General features: G+C 39.7%; 2 protein-coding genes across 2 annotated transcripts; both read right to left on the bottom strand.

The window, feature by feature from the left end:
- Window positions 1-2,458: 2,458 nt before the first annotated feature.
- On the bottom strand, window positions 2,459-5,883 carry LOC118795350. The gene is made up of 8 exons (XM_036553781.1): window positions 5,878-5,883; window positions 4,866-4,974; window positions 4,270-4,414; window positions 3,967-4,080; window positions 3,511-3,655; window positions 3,006-3,154; window positions 2,707-2,846; window positions 2,459-2,613 (listed from the first exon to the last, which is right to left on the bottom strand). The coding sequence occupies exons 1-8, from the start codon at window positions 5,881-5,883 to the stop codon at window positions 2,459-2,461; spliced, it is 963 nt and encodes a 320-aa protein (XP_036409674.1).
- Window positions 5,884-18,121: 12,238 nt separating this feature from the next.
- On the bottom strand, window positions 18,122-23,464 carry msrb2 (methionine sulfoxide reductase B2). Its single transcript, XM_036521727.1, has 5 exons — window positions 23,269-23,464; window positions 21,659-21,765; window positions 21,334-21,410; window positions 19,522-19,669; window positions 18,122-19,239 (listed from the first exon to the last, which is right to left on the bottom strand). The coding sequence occupies exons 1-5, from the start codon at window positions 23,381-23,383 to the stop codon at window positions 19,135-19,137; spliced, it is 552 nt and encodes a 183-aa protein (XP_036377620.1). The 5' UTR covers window positions 23,384-23,464; the 3' UTR covers window positions 18,122-19,134.
- Between the last annotated feature and the right edge of the window lie 307 nt (window positions 23,465-23,771).

A 23,771-nucleotide genomic window follows, 5' to 3' on the forward strand; every position in this document is an offset into this window, starting at 1 on the left:
TTTACGAAGGTATGTACTCACAAAACTATGCCTTGATATTTGTGTCATTTTTACATTTGAAAAATACTTTGGCACAATGGATTGAATAAACAAAAGAGTAGTCTTCATCCCTTCAGCTTTTCTTTTCATGGGTTCTAGCACCAGGAGCATAAAAGTGATGGGTACTGGTTAAATTGCTAGGGTTTGCGATGGACAAGTAACATATGAGCAGTACCCATGTCATGTCCAGCCAACGAAGTAGCTATAACACATGCTATAAATGTTTTTGGGGTTTTTTTGTAAATGTAAGTGAGACTGCTGCAGCATCCCAGGTGGCAATTGACAGTGTACCATTTTAGCCACAGTGCAACCTCCACTGTACTGATGGCACTGAGTTATTCCTCTGATTTTCACTAGACTTCACACTCAACAGTTCATCTGATCAACTGTGCCTGTCTCCTCACAAAGGATATGCAACAATCACACTAATCACAATGGGGTCAGCCATGAGTAATCGCTCACTAATTAAAAAGACTGAATAAATATCCATATATTAGATTTTTTTCTGAAAACTGTCACAGGTGTCTGTCTGTGTTGAAATCCTTACTGGGTTATTATAAGAAATGTGTGCATTGGGTTTTTGCTCTTGAATCTGAGAAAGAAGTCTGTACTCAGAATTATACATCCTAAAGTGCTGTGAAGTTGACATTGCACATTACCCATATGTTAGATTACTCACTAGAATACTTAATCTCTTATTTTACAGAAGTATATACTTTTTTTGTTTGTTCAAGTGGGCCTTCTCCAGAGGAGGAAGCAGTAACAAGATTTAAAAGACATGTAGGCTAAACCCTACAGGGGGTGGGGGGCAACAGAATTACTGGGTAGGAACATAAATTATAGCATTTCCAAAAACTTGTATACCATTTTGTGGTAAAAATAACATTGTGGTGGCATATGAAAAAGGTCTGGAAGATGAGGTTTGATCATTATCAAGGCTTTCAGGTGCTCACTCTCCTTTAAATCAATGCCCAGTGTCTGTTCTGTATTTTTGTGAATGGGGCGACAGTGTAGCATAGCAGTAAGGTGTAACCAAAATGTTGCTGCTTCAGTCCCCTGCTGGGGCACTGCTGTTGTACCCTTGGGCAAGGTGCTTAACCCACAATTGCCTCAGTAAATATCCAGCTATAAGAAGAGAATCCTTAGTAGATCACTTTTACTTCCTATAAAATCCCTCTGGTTCAATTTCAGCTATGTTGATTGCATATTCAGATGCACACTTTGGCAGATGAATTTGCAATAGCTCACTTGAGGGCTCAAATTAAGAACTCTTGTGTGGTTTTCTTGTTGGGTGCTAAAGCTGCTTTATTAGAAACACTGAAATATATCAAAGCAAAAACAGAAGACTATCTCTGGAATCATTTTCTGTATTTTATTTATTATATTATTTTATGTATCATGAGTGCACCAGGTATTACCCAACCACAGCATCACTAATGAACAGGCCACCATGTCTTTTGATGTTCACAGAGATGTGATTGGTGAGACCTATGATGCATGCATTCATTATCATTCAAGTGCATTGGAGAAGATTACCACAATCTGAGAGAGTGATGTTTTAGAAAATATGATTTTCTATGCGGGATCCCTCCGTTTTAAACAGACAGGATATATCTAAGTTCCAAAAGGAGCTATGGCCAAAAAATTGTCTCCCTTATCCAACCACTCTTGGTCATTGCAATATGTACAATTTTGAATCTGGTCTACTTCTTGTATTGGAAGCCCCCAGTAAGAAAACATACACGCATAAACAGAAATATGTCATAAACAGTATTTATTCATATCCCTTAATAAATAAGAGAAAATATAACAGAAAAAACATTTAGGTATTTGATATTTTTTCTGAATGACATTTTCAAAAAAATAAAAATTAAAAAATCTTAATAGAGTGGCACAGAGCAGTCTTATTATTCACAAAAAAAAAAACGGTTATTTAAGAAAACACAAATGTCAAAATGAAATCCTCATGTTTATATGTATGTATTCACACAGACAACAAATTACAAAGCTTTCAATGTTTGAAAGCATGTGGAAATATATAAAACCTTAAGAGCATAATGACTCTAACCAGACTTTACAAAATCAATACCATTAGTAGCCTGTTTCTTCAACATACATCCTCTGGAATTCTATCATTTTCATAGCAATGATATTCACAACCGGTTTGTTTAGTCACTAACACTAAAAGGACAAGTCAGTAAAACTAAAATGGCACAATACTGTACTCTTCCAGACTCTTAATTTCCATATAGCCCTACTTCCCCCGCCAGCTTTTAAATTAAGAGGTTGAACATTCATCAAATCAAAAAGCTCTTAAGCTCTCATACAATATATTCCATTCAATTAGTGCAGTCTTCCGGTGAGATATTTTTGTTGTTTTCCTTTCCAAAAGAATGAACACTGAGAAATTCACAACTGTCTAAGTGAAAATTCTTTTCTGCTTTTCAGCTATCTCCATCGGTGACATCACCTCCTCGGTGCTCATTCCCTTGTAGAGGGGCTGGCTTCGGTGTCTCCAGACCACCAACATAACACGTACCATAAACATCATGCAAGCTATTGCCAACAGCACCGCTGAAAAGAAAAATACCATATATCATGGGTACAGCATTAATCAACTCTGTCAACTGCATACATGCCAGACATGCTCCTTATTATGTAATTTACCTATGAAAATCCCATTGCGACTGGGCTTGGTACTGTCAAAATTCTTTGTCATATTTCCTGTTAGAGCCATGATCACCACTGGGTAGATGGTGATAATGTACCGCACATGCTTCTCCACAACAAAGTTCTCCAAAACAAACCTGAGGAGACAAACAATATCCATTACTTCCCTCATTAAAATCATATTATAAAAAAATTGGCAATTACACCCTGTAAAACAGTCTCCTCCTTAATCCCATGTAAACACATGTTCGCTCTCTCACGCATGCATATTATACGTGTTCCTCATATGTCCTCACCAGGCCGTAAGTGCAGTCAGTAGGATGGAAAGGGACACTGTGCCTGCATCTGACTTGGACACCCCCTCATTATAGTGCAGCACAATGCAGAGGTTGATCAATGTGGCTATTGTCGTCCATGTTGTGTACACACCAATGCCATTCTGTACCTAAGACGTCCAGAGCATATTTCAAGGGACACGTACAATTAGCTTTTTCAAGAAAAGAAAATAAATAAATGAGTGCATATGGTTTCTACACAGAAGAGCACAATGAAATGTACTGTACTGATTTTACTGGTGTTTATGTCTTCTGTCAATTTAGGAGTGGGTCATCATCATACTATACCACCTTATTGCTCTAAATACCATCACAGGTGCAGCAGTATAGACAATCGTTGATTGTTGATATGTGACCCTGGAGTCAGAGGTACAAGCCTGAGGAAAATCTCTGCTGTTGTTCCCTTATGGTAAGGTATTGTACTGTACCTGACAGCTCAGGTATCGACAGAACTGTAGAAACTTACCAGCATTCGAAGGCACCAGAGATCCACGTCATGATATTTGAAAAGCCAGGCACCATATGCTTTGAGCCCAACACAGGAGAAGAAAATCATCAGGTAGTTTGTGAAGGCAACCAGTGCTAGCACAATGAGTCCAGGTGTCATCAGTCTTTGAGAGGGAAGAATAAAAATATTAAATGGTGCGCTTAAAACACTCTCTGCTTTTGTGCTGTATAATGTTAAGGCATGTGTTGTGCAAGCTCTCTGAAGAAATAACTTGTGGAAATGATGATGCATCGCAATGTGTTTCATACCACAGTTCAATTGTAAATTCCATTTTTATTGACAACGGTATTCTTGGAATATGTCACAAGTCTACCATTTCATATGGATATGTATCTACCATAGTCAGTATAGTTACTGTATTGATAATGTGTGTTGTCAGTTGTGAGCAAACTGGTCACACTCTTCAGGACTTACTCTCTGTCCCACAGGAACAGCCAGACTATGTTTAGAGTCATGTTTATGATCCAAGCTACAAAGAACCCATAGGGTAAGACAGCAGGGCTGCAGTACATCAACCCGTAAGCATTCCTAAAAACAATGAAACAGACGATATCAGTAATATTTAATCACAGAATGACCTTGAAAACTAGTACTTGACCAAACTGTAACTCTGGGTCCTGCTCTAACTCTAGCCAATAAAATAATCTAACAATTAAAAAAGCACATTCTGTTCTTTATGAGGTTTATATGCTGTGTTGGAGGAGGGTTTCACCACACCTTCTGCAAAGACCAGTAAAGATGTAGACAAGCATTGCAGTCAACCAGGTGTAAATGATGCCCCAGATAGAGAATGTCCACCCTGATGGTGTTATTTCGGTGTCATACATGTCTGACACATTTCCTGTGCCTTGTAGGAAGGGGCCTGGGAGGAAATCAAATATTAGTAGCATTTAACGAAAAAGTGAATTTGATTTTGAGGCAAACCAGTGAGCAAACTTCTGTTAGCTCTACAACCATCTGAATAATCAAACATATCTTTTTTGATTATTGACTGCTAAATAATTACATGGTTTTCTTTTACTAAATTTGCCATTGAACATAAGAGAAATCGGAGTAATTCTTTTTGTTTTACCTACATATTTGAGTCAATCTCACACATGTGTTGTATTGTTGAACTGTCATATCATTTTCATTCACAATCTGCAGTCAGGTCTATCAAGCACAGTGCACATTTTAAATACAGCCCTTCAAAAAGAAATCATATGGGTTGTATATGGACTCCATTGAGTAAAACGGTTTGAGAATTTATTTTCTGGAATTGCATTCAATAAAAATTACATTACACAAAGTTTTCAGAAAAAAATTTAACTCACCAATCCCTTGCCCTGCCATTGCATTGAATGCCAGTACAGTCAGAAAGAGGAGTACTGAAAGCACTATAACCACTATCCGTGCAATACTATGATCTCCCATGGTAGCAACCTGCAAAAACACAGATACTTAATCAATAAATGATTTCAGTCCGGAGCTAGGACACTCTATTAACATCATTTTTGGTTGAATAACAGTCTTAGCCTAGCTTTTTTGTCATACATTAATCACTGTCTTAGTCTGATTTTAGTTATGGAAACAATTTTGACAAAACTCGCTAAGCGGTTCATTTAATTGTAATTTAAAACCTGATCCTAAATGAAATATCAATCCAATCGGAAGGTATTTTTATTCACAAGCAAAGTCTGATTTTCATTTATGAAACAAAGCTTAATTACAGCCAGGTACTGAACCTCATCATTGAATCACTACTCTGATTTGTCCTATTTATCCTACAGCTCTGTAGTTATACTGCATACTAATTTTTTCATGCATGTACATTGGTTATGAAGGAGGTTACACCAGGTAAGTTAAGTGAACATAATCACTGGGTAGGTTTCGTTTAAAATTTCCAAATCTTGCTATTTGCAGCTCAAAATCTAGCATTCCACTGGATGATTCAGTATCAGAGTTGTAGTCACCAAACTGAGTCCAGGTTATGAATCCTCTTGTCCTTTGTCTTATGCTGCTTTCCCACAACAGGGAAGAATTGCAACCAGTCTAGACTGATTAATTCCATGGTCACAGCCTGCGGAACTGAGTTAATACATGTCTGAAGTTTTTTCAACAACACCTCTTGAACAGCTGCTTTGGAGTGGGCTGGAAACACAAAAATGTTCCCTAATAACGATTGTTTTAACAAGTTTAATATAGCAGTACTATATATGTCTTTCATAGAACTTAGCTGCAGTTCCTGTCTAAAGAATGTAACAACTGAAGAATTAATTGTGCTGGTATGTGCTGGTTTTCTGTTGGAATGGTACATTCCAGCTGGGTATATTACGTTGCACTTACACTCATGTTGAGCCAGGTGTACATTTGTGGTTTCAGCTTTGTGTGTTTGACAATGGCTCTTGTCCCTGTGTGAATGATGGTTTTACTTGATTGTGTAAAGTTTTGTGTCATTTTGCTGGATGCCCTCTGTGCTTGTCTTCTGGAGTTGCCCTGGATAAGACCATCTATTGGACGTCAGCAATATAAATGTAATGCTATATGTACTGATCTTATACATCGCTCTGAATAGGAGCGCCTGCTAAGCGGAAAAATAAATTTCATGTAAATGTACAGATTAGCCAACAATAACAAATGGCCAGCTAACTTCACAGAAACAAGTAGGTTCACAGAAATACGCCATGTTGTTGCAGCTTGTTAGCCTGCTGGCTAAACTTGCTCTACAGTCTGTTAGTTTTTCCTGCATTTGACTTATAAGTTGACATTGTGAATACCTCTAAGTGCTGTCTGACTTCTCTCCTCTGGAAGCTCACTGAGTGCAATTCTCTTACATATCTTTTTTACAAGCAATATTGCCTGGACTTTTTCTCAACAGCCTATTGCCAAGAGTCAGCCAATGTTTTTTTTTAGTTTTTTTAGTTTTTCTTTTATAATTCACTCCAGAAATAGTGCACTATGACAACTTGATTTTAAAGAGTTTTAATACCAAACACCCTGTGATTATCTTCTGTAGCATCATCAATATTTAGACTGTCCTTTCAGACATTTCAGGTGGTATAGGCTCAAAAGAATGGTCCCAAATATGTTGTATATAAAGCTGAATTGCAAATCATTTAAAATGTTAAGTGTATGGCATGGTAAGGCAAATGCAGCAACCATATGCAGCAAGACTGATGTGGTAGGGAGAACCATCAATAGTAGGCAGAATAACTAGGTATTGTAGCCAAGGTATTGTAAATGTTAATAGGGTAGGTGCTAATATGGTAATAGTTAACAGGGCAGCTTAAACTCTGACACATACTCTCACATGTGTGCTTCTTATATAGTTTATGTGTTCATGCACACCCTCTCATACACATACCTCTCATTATTTCATATGCAAACACAGTCCACATGTAAAACCAAGCAGGCACAAACACATATAATCTGCACTCACTGACAGTCATGTCAGACATGTATGTGTACATACATAGAAATCCATGCTCATATTTAGTCTTACCCACACACATTCAGCCTCACAAACACTTAGACACGCGCACATTCACATCCCTTGCACATACAATGGCAAACATATGAAACACTGTCATAGTCTACCTAACTTATTACTTCTATCCTGTAATGCCTAACTGATTGATCATAATATGCTTACCCTATTCACGCTTATCGTACAATGTTTAGCTATTGAACTTATCCTGTCTAACTGGACTGCACCTGTTCCACTCTACCAGGATTTGTACCTCACTGTACCATACAGCACCATACCAGATAATATTTTTAAACAATTAATGTTACAATGCCATGTCAAGGCTCCATCACATTTTGTATTTCTGCCCACTGGCTAACCACCTAGCTATGTAGCTATGAATGATATATTCAATTACAGCTGAACAAACCATATATAAAAGTTTGTTTTCTTGAGAATTGCACAGGGAAGATTTATTATAACCAGTAAATTAAAAAAAACTTACTGTCTGTCCAATAGGTTTGAAAAAATGTCTTACTTTTTTTCCACAGTCACCCTGCCTTGACACAGTTTAGTTGTGAGTATGAGAACTTTGGAGTTTGAGGGAGGGGTTGTTTTTCAATACATTACGTGCTGCTGAGGTTTCTTACTCTGTTGTTATAAGGGGAGGCTGTATTTGACATGTTATGCAGACTTTATGGACACACGTGTAGGGTATTATCAGTAACATGCCTGACAGCAATAACCTACACAATCTCATTATAGGGTCATTAAGTATATATTTTTTACATTATATAAATGACGTTTCAGCCATTTTTTTAAATGGTAGGGGACATGGCAAAAATGGGCTGGAGAAACTGAGTATCTTCAATGTAATGTGTCTTTTTTCTAAAATTGTCCAGTGAATAACATATTTGCTTGTAGAACACTTCTGTGCTGAAAAACTATGAGTAGAAAAAACATATCCCTTGGGAATAGCAGTCCTTGTTTAGTAATATCTGACTATTCTTTACTAAATACTACATTTTATAACACATTTTTTCTTTTAAATTGTTAGAAGTGGAAGAATGTCGCTGCGTTTGGCATAGACTGCAACCATTTTCTTTCTCTTGACAGTTGATCACCTGATGCACGGCTTTTATTATGCCGGTCCTTACATGGCCATTTCAATTATTAACCACTTGATTTATATGGCAGAGATTATTGTGCTTGAACCCAGCATGATGGCCATTTACTTTGTCAACACAATCAGTTACACAAGAACACGAGGGGGACCCTGGGGGACATAGCACGTGTCTTTCACTACACATACTGTATGTGCTGCTCATGTGCACCATCATATTGCCTTTGCCTCCACTTAGCTTCACGTGATTTTCTTTATTGTGGCCTCTGATATCTGAGAAAGGTGATTAAGCTATAGCAGAATCAGCTACATCACAAGATATTATTAAAATATATATAAAATTAATGTTTAAATCTGGCTAAAATAAATATTTATTGAAACAATAATTACAATTAAATTATTTAAATTTGACATAATTTGTTTATTTTAAATCTGGGTTTTAAAAATTAACCATTTTAAGACTTGATGTTTTATTAAAGCAGCATTACTTTAGGCATGGTACCCTACCCACAATATTTTTCTTTGATTAGACGCAGTTTACTAGCTTTGTAGGTGCAAAGAGCCCTATTTTTTGCAGGGTTGGTAGGGTGGGCTGTACATCTGAACCCATTTTTCTGGTGGAAATTTACTCTCAGTGTATTTAAACTTATATCCTGCAAATTATGAACATGAATGAAGAGAATATATTGTGTAACTGAATGTCAAAAATTAGATGTAACAAAAACATCATAAATTGTTTCCCATATAAGAGGTGCTGTGCAGTGGGGAGGGTCAAACATTTCATGCATTGGTATTCTTATTTGCCTAACTTGACTGACAATGTGGTATGCTGCAGTATTTGTTCTGGCCACACTTGTTTTGTGAATGTTGGAGTAGCCTGCGTTCCTTCAGAAGTTCCCTCCATTTCTCTCTGTGCAGCTGGTATATCCAGTGTGACAACATGCACTTTTTTAAAGCAATAGCTTCTTGTTCTTGTTCTTCTCCCTGTTCTTGTTGTTCTTCTTCTTATAGTTTAAGGGTGACGTGCACCAGCTCTTTGCAGCATACCACCACCTGCTGACCTTCTCCAGCATTGCGGCTAAACAAATGATATTCAATTACATACTTCATATATGTCCTTCTCTTCTGCCTAGTAACCCTTTTGAAGTGAAATCTGCCCTTCCCTGTATTCTGCCCCACAATACAGGCCTCTCCTCTTTTCCACATTGCAATATTATGACTTCAAAATTAATGGAAGGTGTGGCTATAAATTCAATAGCCATAAATTCAAACCATGATGTTTCATTTATATCATTTCATTTATATTTCATTTATATATATGAAAAGTTTTAAACATAGCATTTATATACCAATATAACTTGAAAAGTTTTAAACATTTAAACAATTTTAAACATTCAAGGAACATGTCTGAACAGAAAACACAACAGTATACCTTAATAGCTTTATGCTGTTTAATTATAGTGTTTAATTTAATGAGACTTTATTTCTACTGATAACTTCCAAAGCAAATTTTTTTTAATGAAGATGTTAAACTATGATATTGTGAAAATCATGTAGTCCCAAAGAGCTGGGGAACCAGCATCAATTTTAAAACACATGCTATCCAACATTGAAACTGAATGTATGCCATGTTTCCGCAAAATGTAGTGTGATTCTTCCACATGCAACAATATTTTGGTTTTAAATGAAAACTGAATATTAAATAATACATAATTTATGTATTTAAAAGTTTCATTTTTTGAATGTTTCATATACTCAGGAAATATTTAAAACGTCGGTAAAGTTTTCATTCGTTTATCAAACATTTCATATATATTATAACTATCTTTACTTAAATGTTTCATATCTGTAGTAAATATTTGAAATATTTCAACCATTTATAAAAATGTTTTATTAATCATCTTTGCTTCAGTGGTCACTGTTTTTCCATTGGCATATACAGTACCATTGTTGCTGTCGTCCATGTTTGCAGATGTACCACCAATCTATTATATCTATCAGAATTATAATTAGGGTAACCTCTCCCGTGCAGAGTGGCATAAAAATCACTTGGGCCAAGTTAAAGGCATTCACAAAGGTCACATACAAGTTGGATGGCTAGATATCTGGTTTATTTCCACGTAGTCATATGGCCCAAACCAGAACTGAAGATTCCATTTGTTTTGCAATGTGTTTTTTATATTCACACTGTTCTAAAAACATGCAAATTGGGTCTGGCATGAGTGAAAAAATCAGAATGGGGCATATTTAGCTGCAGTCTGAACATAGCTGTAGTCTCTGTTAGTAATAGGCTATATTGTCTGATTTAGAGTGTATCTCTTGATAAAGCTGCAGAAAATATACTTACTTTCTGGGCTCATGCTGCAGATGTTGCCAACATTCAAGAGTTATGTTCTACATTTTAGTCCACAAAACCAAAATGATTAACAGTAACACCATGAAAAAAGTACCTCTCCTGCTCTTGTATGTTTTGTGTCAATCTTTGTCTTGCGTCCCAATGTAACAAAGTATCTACTATACGTGTGGCTGATCGGTCACCCATTATGGGCAAAATGAGGCATGTGTGAACAATTTTTTGAGCAGTGTTTATTGGCTACTGTAATTTTCTCAATAAATACAACAAAAGTACAGAAACAATAAAAAAACTGCAATCCACAGAAAAAAAAAACTTGTATCATATATTATAGAGGGTTTCCTTGGGATTTCTCAGATGATATGCTGTTGTTCAAAAGAGAGGGGTTTCTTTTAAATCCCACTTAAAAACATTTTACCTGCATCCTACTACCATCAGAATACAAAATATAGTAGTGTGACACTGCTTAATTGAGCCAATCTCTCTAGGTCAGGGACGAACGCAGTTCCTGTCTACAATCAGTTGTCGATCAGGTGGTATCTCTAAAGCCTACAGGACTTTGGTCCACAGTTATAGGAATTTACTAGCTCCAATGTAGGCTGAAAGCTCTTGTAGAGTATTAAAAACAAACATTGCCTGCCCCACAATATCCTATAAGTAATAGATAGGTGTTTATCCTAATAATAATATCCTATAAATAAAGATATAAGTAATATCCTGGATGCTTCCTGTACACTTGAAAAGACCATGTGGGGGCTGTTGGCTCTTGGTGAATTGATGTTCTCGCAGGCTAACTAATAAACTGTTACACAAAGAACTTCAGTCTGGAGCGTGGTTGAAGATGAGGTAGAAACAGGTTTTATTGATGGTCTTCAATACAGCAAGACTTCATACATGAAGGTCGGCTTCAGGTACTACACGCACTAAGTCTCACTTAGAGTCTTAAGCCTTGCACACTCGTCCTCACGCTCAGTCTGTCTCTAGTGCGGCTAGGTAATTCTCGCACCCACACCTAGATATATGTACACGACTCTGGTCCGTGCCACGTTGTTGTTGCGTTGCTTCTGTACTAAACAAAGAACAAAGAACATCTTATACCATCCCTGAGCTGTCCAGAGTGGTTAATTATAACTGTCCTTGCATCGCCTAGAGTCTGGCGCCTAATTGGAAAAACATTGCTTCTGAAGGTATCTCTAGATTGATAAGGAGTACACTCTGACCCAACTCCTCTTTGTCACAGACACTGACAAGGGAGGCAGAGTGGGAGAAAGTTCAGCCGGGTAGAGAACCCCTATATCACCTAAGAACAAAACCTTTATTATAAAAGAAGCTTCTAGGAACTGAGGTACCTTGGTTGTGCTGATCATCCCAAATGGTTAAACATGTCATGACTAACCTAATACTGAACTACAGCTACATGAGTGATTTCTACAGCTATATGAGTGCTCGAAATCATAGGCCTCACCGTTGGGACGGCCTTGTGCCACGTACACACTTTCAGTGTGCCTTGTGTGCATGATTAGTTCAACATAGCAGCATCTCTTGGAAAGTAGGCCACAGGTCACAACTCCGTGAGCGGCCTAAAAACTACACAGTCACATTATACACTGTGCATACTAATTCTACCAAACTAATCAGTCTACCAATATAATGAGCACTAAATAATCACCACTATTCTTCAGTCCCCCGTCTGATCATTCCCAAACTCATCAATGATCACAAAAAAGGAAAGTGATTATATGTGATAGATAAAGTGATTATATATATAAGCGAAGCGAATCTTATACTCTCAAGAGCATAGGCATCTTGCGTTTCTAGCATTAATAAAAGGAAAGGAAAGCTAATAGAAAAACGAAGTCTCAGTCAAGTTCAACGTCGTTGTCATCTGGGCCACACGTGCAGGTGTCATAGCTCTGCTGACCAAGCAGGTTACACCCTTAAAAAACAAACATATGCCCAAAATCAAAACAATAAAAGGTGTCACAATCTGAATGATCTGGGGTAACAATTCTCCCGCCCAAGATCCTAACCATGTCTCCCAGCTCCACTTCTGAAATGCTTTTAAGTGGGCCACTTGCTCGTAAATGTCTTGTACATATGTGGTGACATTAACAAACGCATCTGGTACATACGTGCAACATTCTTGTTTCAAAACTGCACATGTTCCGCCTTTATCTGCCAGAATAATGTCTAAGGCTATGCGGTTTTGCAACGTCATTTGACGCACTGAATGTAGCTCCTGATTTATCAGTGTCAATGCTCCTGCTGTATCATTAGCAATTTTGTCTAAGGCAAAAGCCATCTGCCTAATCTCATCTAATGCGACAGTAATACCATAAGTTGGAACTAATGAAGCAAAGAAACGTTGAGTTGGGGTAGCAACAGTTTCTGTGCTGTGGAACACGTCCCTCTTACCTCTATGCTTGATGTTAACCATACGCATAGCTGGTACTACATATGCCGTATAGCACGATCCTGACCATTCAGCAGGCAAATATGAATAAGCATGCTTCCCACAAACATACATTGTCCCATTTGGAGCGGCTTTGTCTTCAGCTCCTAAATTTGGCATTAAAACGAACAAGGATATTACAGCAAAATGTCCATGCCAATGCATCGCTTCCCATGGTCTTAAAGTAGAAAGACTATAGTTACATGAACTTCGTCCCAAAAACATACCCGTACCATTGTTTTCCCAACATAACATACCCTCAGGCGCATAACTCAATTTCACTCGCTCTGGGGGGCTTGATGGAATTGGTCGTGTATAGAAGGTCACGTTTCCCTCAAAGAAGGGGCTTTGTGTGTCATTATATGCTGTAGCATAGTCGGCTAATGTGAATGGAACTGATACGTATGGATATGTGTTAGAAGATGTTGGCAATAACCCACACACCCAACATGAATCTTGTCCCTTTGCCCTAGCATAGCTGTGTGCCATGGCTAGAAATGTGTTATCCCTGTGCGTATCATGATGACTGTCATAATGTGCTTGAACTTTCAAAAACAACACAAACACCACAACAAATATCAGTTCATAGATGATCTTGAACGATGTTCCCGAAGATTCTGTCGTCGTCCCTCAGGCACTCTCGATGACAAACGAGGCGATGTCGCAGCTCAGGAGGAGGGTCACTCGATCCACAGGTTGATCCAGGCCAGCTCCTGTAACCTCTGACTGCCCAGGACTCAGAACCCTGAAAGATACACAAACACACAAACACACAGGAAAACGACCAACACATCATAGCCGTAATGACATTTTAAGCGTCCTAACTAACTGTCAATTCCAGTAATTCCACTACTTTCCCCCGTCTGGCCCTCCAGCAGGGTCGTAACACAATGAGAAGTATTAACATGAAACAGCATGAAACATGTCATTTCATGTTTTCTTCGTCTTTAGGTAACCCCTGGAACATACTGCCTCCAGTTCTACCCTCCGACTCTTCCCATAGCGCTGCTGTTGTACTCTCCCTATTCTTTTGGGGGCTCAGCTAATTTACAATGACTTGCATGAATCCATTTCTGCTTCCCCTGCACCTTGACTGCAGCGTCTGTCACCAATAACACCTGATAGGGTCCCTCCCATTTCGCTTCCAATGGTAACCTTTGGGGCTTGTGAACCATGACCCATTGACCAGGTACTAAAGAATGTCCCCCGTCAGGTGGCTGTTTCCACGCCTCCACCACCTGCTGGGCAGCTGTTCGAACTGCTTCAGTCAATTCAGTGCAATAAGAAATCAATTCCAATTCGTCAATTCATTGGCGCACATACGTAAGGTCCGTCGTTCCGTTGTTCAATTGCCGCTGCGAGGGGTTGCATGGAGGGGACTACTCGTGTCCCAGAAACAACTCCAAGAGTTCCCTCTGCTTCTCTTCACTCAGGTTCTTGAATTCCCGAACCAAGTTGTCTTCAGCATCCTTACGTTGTGGACCGTTGCCTTTTCGGTTTCCCGTGCGGCATTCTCTAGCCCAATGTCCGTACTTCCCACACTTCCTGCAGGCTCCTGTCTTGCCCTTCTGATTCTTCTGCTTCTGTGCAGCCACATTGCGGATCTTGCATTCAAGATCTGTTTCCACTCTTCTTGCTGCTGTCACCAGGTCTTCAAATGTTGTGCGGTTATCTTCCCATCCAGGCGTGCTCAACTTGACCGCCTTCCGCACTTCAGGTAACAGGCCTTGCATGAATGTTGCCTTCAGTGGGCCATTCGCATTCCCTCCGATGTTCCGTTCATTGAGGCCTTCTATTCCAGAATGTCTCAGGAACAGCTTGGAAAACCGGTCTGAGTAGTCATCAATTGCTTCTCCGGCTTTCTGGATGCAGGCAGCAATTTTTCCCCAATCTGTTGTTGCTCTTGTAGCTCGTTGGATCCACAGACGAATTGCTTCCCAGGCATTACCCAAATTCTGTCTATCATCTCCCAATGCTGTTTCAACTTCATGAGTCACTCTAGTGATTTCAGCAGTGTTAAGCACTGTACACAGTAACTGAAGGCCATCACTGGGATGCAGGCGATAGATGTGACGCAAACGCTCAATTGTTGTCCAAGTCTCCATCCCTGCCTTGCGTGGATGCTGCAGGCCTTTGGACCACTTATCAATTTCTTCTGGCTTGCATGCTTTGTGAGCGTAGATCATCTGATCCCCGTGCCTTTTCACCACTAGGGGCCTTAAGCGCCTTTCACTGTTGGGCTCAGAATCATCTGCAACAACCGTGCTTTCCTCGTCATCATCACTAGAGGCGCCCATTGCCATTGCTCTGAATGCATATCGTCTTTCAAACTGAACTGCTTCCTCCATTTCCGCATACGGGTAGACACTGTAGGGAGGAGCAGTGGGGCAGGCGTGAGCTCCCCTTTCAACTGTAGCTCCGCCCCTGCAGTAGGGCTCCTGCTCCTTCCCATTTTCTCTCAGTCTGCCTCTGAGCTCCGACAGCTCCTCTTCTAGCCTCTTGCATTTCACATTCTTTTCTCTTATCTCCTCAGCCAACGCCCTGACATTTTCTTTCTCGTGACTCAATTGCCTCTCAGACTCCGAAATTACTTGCTTTTCGTATCTTTTCCGCAATTGACCCAACACCACCAAAGTTAATGGCACTCTTTCTTTTTCAGGCACACGTTGCGACTTTCCCCAAGCTTTCTTAACATCATCAATTGGCCACACACCACCAGATTCAAGCTCAATCCCATACTTTTGCTCAATCTCTTTTTCAACTTGTTCCAATTTAAAAGTGGACCGCAAATACGCCGTACTCATTGCCACCATTGTCTCAAAATCAACATCGGGCGCAGCTCTCCCACCCTTCTCAGTAGTAGGAATCTGCTCCGTTTTGTCAGCACCAGGTTCAGAGTTTCCCTGAGCACCCGCCATTATCATTAATCTCAGGCTGTTGTCACACCAGTGCTAGTTCTCTCACTAGGAAAACTCAGATGTCTTTTACACACTACTCTCCTCCTCCCGGAGAGTTTCACTCCGTCGGTTGTTTGAATAGAGCTCTTTATCCAAACACCGTAAACCACAAGATATATACACACACACTCACTCGCTCACTGTCGACAGTACAAAAACACATAAAACAAATAAAACACATCAACGTCTAGACAGCTCTTCCGTTCCCTGACGGGCTTCTACAGATCTATTTCAAACTGTAGGAATATCGCGATCTTCCGTGACAAGGCACGTGCATCCACGAATTCAAGCGTACACATACAAATGCCAATTTTCCACCAGTGTACCCTTACTCGTAGGATATCCGCTATAGCGCTCTCCCAAAGGAGCTATGCATTTAACCGGTCACTACAGACTCTTTTTCTCTGCAGTCAAGGTGCACCGCACACTTTGCAGTTTGCAAATTTTCTTTCACCCTCGTGTACACATCAAACATACAATGATTACAGCTCCCTCATTGTAGGCACGTATCTTCACAGTTCTTTGTCTAACTGTTAGCCTTTACTTATAGTGTTACATGTACTCTGTAAATGTCTCGGTTCTTTCTGGAACCCAGCAAGGTAAGGAAAGGGGCTCACCAATTGTTAGAGAAGATCAACAGATGTTGAAAGCGCGCAAGTGTCTTCTCTTCACTTTCTGGCAGGATCTCTCCTTTTCCTCGTGGATCCGAGTCACGGCACCAAGTTGTTGGCTCTTGGTGAATTGATGTTCTCGCAGGCTAACTAATAAACTGTTACACAAAGAACTTCAGTCTGGAGCGTGGTTGAAGATGAGGTAGAAACAGGTTTTATTGATGGTCTTCAATACAGCAAGACTTCATACATGAAGGTCGGCTTCAGGTACTACACGCACTAAGTCTCACTTAGAGTCTTAAGCCTTGCACACTCGTCCTCACGCTCAGTCTGTCTCTAGTGCGGCTAGGTAATTCTCGCACCCACACCTAGATATATGTACACGACTCTGGTCCGTGCCACGTTGTTGTTGCGTTGCTTCTGTACTAAACAAAGAACAAAGAACATCTTATACCATCCCTGAGCTGTCCAGAGTGGTTAATTATAACTGTCCTTGCATCGCCTAGAGTCTGGCGCCTAATTGGAAAAACATTGCTTCTGAAGGTATCTCTAGATTGATAAGGAGTACACTCTGACCCAACTCCTCTTTGTCACAGACACTGACAAGGGAGGCAGAGTGGGAGAAAGTTCAGCCGGGTAGAGAACCCCTATATCACCTAAGAACAAAACCTTTATTATAAAAGAAGCTTCTAGGAACTGAGGTACCTTGGTTGTGCTGATCATCCCAAATGGTTAAACATGTCATGACTAACCTAATACTGAACTACAGCTACATGAGTGATTTCTACAGCTATATGAGTGCTCGAAATCATAGGCCTCACCGTTGGGACGGCCTTGTGCCACGTACACACTTTCAGTGTGCCTTGTGTGCATGATTAGTTCAACATAGCAGCATCTCTTGGAAAGTAGGCCACAGGTCACAACTCCGTGAGCGGCCTAAAAACTACACAGTCACATTATACACTGTGCATACTAATTCTACCAAACTAATCAGTCTACCAATATAATGAGCACTAAATAATCACCACTATTCTTCAGGGCTCAGTTTGAACATGAAATTGCACTCGACCTCAGCTGCTTTGTTGGAAATAATTGTTTGGATACAACTGGTTGTGCACTAGACTGTAAATTGGTCTGAATTTTAATGTTTTCCAAGCTCCATATCAAGGTCTAAAGGTAAGCAGAAATAATTACAAATTCAAGATCAGACCTGCTGACCAGTGCCCTCCTAACCCAACCATTCTCCAAGCCTCTCGATGCCACAACTCTGTAAAATGTTAGAGACGTTAGAGCAATGTTACACATTATCTTAACTAAGGTAGAATTGTCAATTGCCATTACCACTTTGTCTAGCTGCATTTTGGTCTTCGAGACGGGTGCTTGTTGTTTAACATAAGCTGTTTCCAAGAGTTTCACTGGTCACACAGTACTTGTGTTCAAAACGGGAAGAAATTTTGAGTATTGCTCATATAAAAAATTTCATTACAAAGCTGACCTAAAAAATTGACCTTTACAGGTTTCAAGTTCATTAAGTTAAATTAAAGTACATTTCATACTGTTTTTACTCATGCAGACTGTTAAAATATGCCTTTCAGGTAATGCTTTAAACCTGAATTGCAGCAACCAGGTTTTATTTTTTAAAACAATTTATTTGTTACAAATAACATTGCATGTTGTTAAATAACATTCAAGGGATTCTTAGAGGAAGAAATAACAATAATCAAAAAGTGCAACATACATATAGCCTTATCAAAACAAAAACACATTGTGAGGATGAGAATGTATTAGCTGACAAATTTTCTGCTTATTGGAATGGATTAAATGAGTTTGCGATTGCATGCAATTCATTCCCAATCATCTGTGTATCCACTAAAAAAATGTTCTGCCACATAATCATTCTCCCAGAGTAGGATTAGGTATTTAGGTAGATAGGATTAGCCTCTCTACCACAACTCCACATAAAAAAAAAATAACTTTCAGCTACACTACCATCTCGGGAACCCTATGTGTAGTTCATAGTAAATAGTAATGGCCGATAGAAGTCCACAGTAAAAAATGGAACGATAAAATCTGTGGTGAGTATCTGGTATATATACACTATGTACACACACATATAACATTTCTATAAAGCACTTTACCATATTTACTTCAGGTAAAAGTTGGTCAATAATTCATTGAACCAGTGTGGTATCATTTTGAACCATTAGGTTCCCATGTCATTTAACCATTGTAACCTTTCCTTGAGTAAACTTTTAAGTGAGATGGAGATAAACATGATGTCCTTCAGTTTAATTGTCTGGATGTGTCTGCAATAAGACTAGCATTACTAAATTACATTTAAATCAACATGCCATACACTCAGATCTCAAATATGACACACTTAAAATACACATACAGAATCCAACAAAACATATATTTTGACTGAAAAACACCCTACACTTTAATTTCCATAACTGATAAACCGGTCCCTTAGAAGAGTCCAGCTGTCACACATAACAAGGCTGAAGACAGACACAAAGCCCAGCCATGACATCACACAACATGCCGAATGACACCATCCTAGCGATGCGCTGAGAAAAGCAGCAGCTGCTTTGTTGGGGCCTTGTTCTTCCTCCACGGGAACGCGAGTGGCACAGGGTTGTTACTTGGCCCTGGGTTTGAAGGTGAGCGCCACACTGTTGATGCAGAACCGTTGGCCTGTGGGGTCCGGACCATCGTCAAACACGTGACCAAGGTGGGCGTCACACTGCGACAAAGCGCGGCATACACAAAAGCCAGTTACACCCCTGAACAGCAGCTGGAGTAGTACTGAACAAACACCACAAATACTGTCCTCCACAGGGTTTCTGCTTAATGCAAACTACTGTCCATTGCCCTACAAAGCACAAGGCTCTATAGAGCAGAACACAGAACACAGCACACGGTAACACTCATGAAATACTGCAAACCATTACACTGAGGATTTACATGAGCTCGGTGGGAGGATTTCTGGTGCCCCCTCTCTGTCAGCAGATGCCCTATCACTCACATGTTTACAGATGATCTCTGTCCCTGTACCGCCCAGTGAGTTGTCAGGACGACGTACGATATTGGCATGGCTCTCGTCTTGCTCCCATGTTCCGTGGGCCTCGTAGAAGGACGGCCATCCAGTTCCGGAGTCATATTTGGATTCAGAACTGCAACAGGTATCGGGAGGGGGAGAGGGCATTGATGCTTTTTTATAATTAATAATACCTACACATTTTTATATGAATACTAGGATCATTAATCATGATCATTCAGTCATGAAAAAACTCAGGAGGAAATAAAAAACAAATATCATCATATCTTATTTGCATTAAAAATCCATTACTGTGTTGTAAGATCTGGAAGTGATCACATTTCATAGTACCTCCATCTCAAAATTCAGAATAATATTAATTTTTCATTTCTTGCATGGAATTCTCAGTTAAGTGTTATGAGCAAAGGAGACAAAGCACATTGAATTAGCACAACAGTTTGTGAGGCAGAACTACTCAGGGAGATAGAGGGGGTTCTATTTGGAACTGCAAACAGGATAAAGCAATAACCTGAAAGCACTATCCACCCCAACAACTCTGAGTAAAGGTGCTTGTGACACATAAATGTGCCACCAGAGGGCAGTACACCAATGACTCTCTCACTTATCCTACATCATCCAGCATTTTCCAGACTTCCATTATTACTGTGACTTAGAAAAACATTGTCTAACTTAGTGGTGTTGTATGCAGTTGGTGTTTACATTTTGTCCAATTTAACATCATAAACAGAAACATAAATCATGACGTTTTGAGAACACATTGAGTTCAGTGTGTTCTCCTATAGGCCACAATATTATTGATCATGCATCAGCACTCGCAGACAAATTATTATTATAATTACATTTGAATTACATTCCTTGCCAACTAATTACATTTGAATTTAACTCCATCCTGCCCCTACAGCACTGCAGTGCTTTTCTTGTTTGCTTAATCTACATGTTCAATTGCTTAATTAAGTCAATTAAAAGGTGTATGTGTAAAATATCCAACCATTTACGTTTTCACCTTATGTGACATAAGTACAGAAGTCCAGAAAGGAAGCAGAATACTTCAGCAGCTGCCTTTGTCTGATGCGGTGTACACACTTGCATGATTTGATAGCACAGCATAGTTGTATACAACCAGATATTTCAGTGTAAACATTCCTGCCTCTAGTTGGAAGTGGTTGCTTGACTCGTTGCAAGTAGCATAGCTGAGCTCAATTTTTTGCCCATCATGTATATTGTAGCAGTGTATGTATCTAGTGTAATTCACAGTTTTGATTTCTGCAGCCTGGAGAAAAATAAAAAATCAATAGCTACTGAACTACAGGAAAAGGCCATGGACCTGTTTGTGCAAAAGAGATGAACTGTTTGATGAATTAGATGAAAGATATAATGGGAAAAAATGAGAATATAAGAATTCATACAGTTCAATTGATACATTTCATAAACATGCTATTTTTCTGTATTTTTTATACAAAAATACAACTGAAAATATTAATTTACATCCATATTATGATAATGAACTTAATACAAAGCAGAATGCAAATGGTCATCAAATATGGGAGTTGTACTGCAACCAGATCACTTGTGTCTATTCAGCGCTATTCAATGTAACCAAGTTACGCATACAGATGACTTGAAATACACTCAAATTGTGCAACAAAATCTTGTGCAGCAAACTGTACAACAATTCTGTATATTTGCAAAGGGCATGGTCTTTTGATTAAGCATTTAAAGCTGCTCAGTTGATAAACTTTATCATCCTTTACAGTCAATGGTTGCCGTGTGATAGCTTACTTGAAGAGGGGTGTATCACAGCAGACACAGTGGTACATGCCCACCTCATTATGGTTCAGGTAAATCCCACTGAAGGGCTGGAGAGAATGGACACACAAGAGATAAGAATGTTTTAATCACTCCTTTTCAGATGCCTTCACACACTGAACGGAAAAATAAGGGTGGAGTTCTTTGCCTGCGTGTGCAACAGCAGTGTGCACCCCCGAATCTGAACCAGCAAATTTCGTCCCAATTCTGCACCCAGCCCACACATTTGCTTCTGGGTTTGAATATATGAGGAACAGGCATATCGGGGTCAGAGACGGGGGATTGGATACCCACTCACCAGCTCTGTGCCTTTCTCCCTGGTGACAACATACTGCTCCGGGGTCAGCTTCTTCTGCCAGTCGGTGGACACACCCGAACCATCGTAACGTGTCAGGGACCTCAGGCCTGGACACACAACCATCGTTATCACAGTTGAAGAATGACTCTGAGGTCTATTCACCTTCTTCAGATGCAACTGGAACCTATGACCCTTTCATCATGGAATAATGTCCCCTCCCCATGAGCTCACAATGAACCAGACTGTAAAGATATCAATACAGCATAACAAGAGCTGGCGACAGGAACATTCATGCTGTACAGGTCCTCTCCTTGAGCAAAGTTCATGCTTTGTGAATGAAGTTCATGGATGTGGCCATGTGAGCTTACGCATCATTCTACACAACAGCACGGACCTCAAAAAGCCTCCACTTACAAGGAGAATAAAGTGCTCACTGGCAACGAGAGAAAACCACAGCGACATACAGTTCATCTCAGATCGTTTCCTGACATCATCCACCTAGTTGGTGTGATTAGCGAAGACTTTTCGAGGCTGCTCTGTTCTGCTACTGAGGAAGCAACTCTAAACAATAAAAACAGACCTTTCGCATAAGTGGATGGAATGTCAATGAGATGTGTGGACGAATTTCCTGCAAGTTTGAGTAAAGATTATTGTCTATCATGAACATGTGGTTTCTTGTTTGAAATAGGGGTAATGAAATTCTGTGTGAAATGAGATTGACTTTACGAAGACCCTCTAAGATTTTCTTCAAAGGTAGAACAGAAATTTAAAATGGAGACATTCTACCATAGGCTAAAAGGCAGAGACAGCATCTGGGAAATTGACAGGTGGAAACTGTGAAGCACACTTTATTTAGATGGACTTTGATCACATTCAAGGCCAAGATCACGTGAGAGAGTGCCCTCTTCCTGAAACCAGACAAGAATGCCCTCTTCCTGAAACGTGACATTGCAAGAGCACACATCTGAAGCAATGTGGCAGGGAGGTCTATTCAGATAATCTTGAAAACTATGGATCAAGACAGTTCCATAATCAGTTTTCTCTTATGGTGTACTTCTGCAAACACCTATGACAGAACAATTGGAAGTCAAATCACCTTTAGCATATACACGTATTTTTAATCACACTTTCATTTCATCATATGTGCAGTGATGATAATTTTGTTTTCAGAATAAGTATTAGAATTACAATATCCTGGGAAAACTGACAGCAAAATTCTAACGCAATAGACAATTAATCACAACGCCAAGAAAATAGCTTTAATAACTGACATTGCCCCTGAGCAACTTAACTACTACGCCACTCCAACAGCGCAAAATGCAACTCTCCGTAAAAATAAGACAGATGAGCACTTTTTCGGTGGAAATTTCCACACTGACTGAATAAAACTCATGACATCATTGTAGCAGTGACATCACAAGCTGATAAACGCTGATATCTACATGCATATTCTCAAATTATATTAGTTCACCCGATTAAATTTTTTCTTTTTTTCAGTTACTCACCCAAACCATCACCGAAATTACAACTAAATTAAACGTGGTCATTGAGAGGCCACACAATACGCAGGCGGCTACAGTAACACCCACACACACAGACAAGGCACCTACCAGAACTTGTGCAAATTGGACGAACCGTCGATAACTGACACCGTGGTGACAGCACAGACTTAGCTGTCGCTTCTCTGGAAATTAGAGAAGCAAATCGTACTAGAATACGAGACATATTCCCCTTACTCAGTCCTGGCGGAAAGCTACAGAACTATTCTCCGGTCATGCAGTCGACAGACGACTGGCAGGCACTAAGCGCCAGCTGGACTCATTTGAACAGATGCGTCTGAAAGCTCTTCTACGCAAGACAGTTACGCCCCCTGCCTCTCAACCCGTACTGGTCCAGAGACTGGGGTCAAGTATTTCCTAAACGGAGATACCAAAAATTAGGCGCATCAGGTTAATAAGATAGCTCTGTAAATCCTAAATAATGTACTAAGCAGATGAATATACAAATGCGGCTTCTGATTATTATTTTTCAATTATCGCTCTGATACGCAATTACGGCGTCAGCTCAGAGGAAAAAAGACAGAATCTTGCGAAAAATATTAGCTGAAAGTTGT

Source organism: Megalops cyprinoides, chromosome 2 (genome assembly GCF_013368585.1).
Source record: "Megalops cyprinoides isolate fMegCyp1 chromosome 2, fMegCyp1.pri, whole genome shotgun sequence".
Classification (NCBI taxonomy): Eukaryota; Metazoa; Chordata; class Actinopteri; order Elopiformes; family Megalopidae; genus Megalops; species Megalops cyprinoides.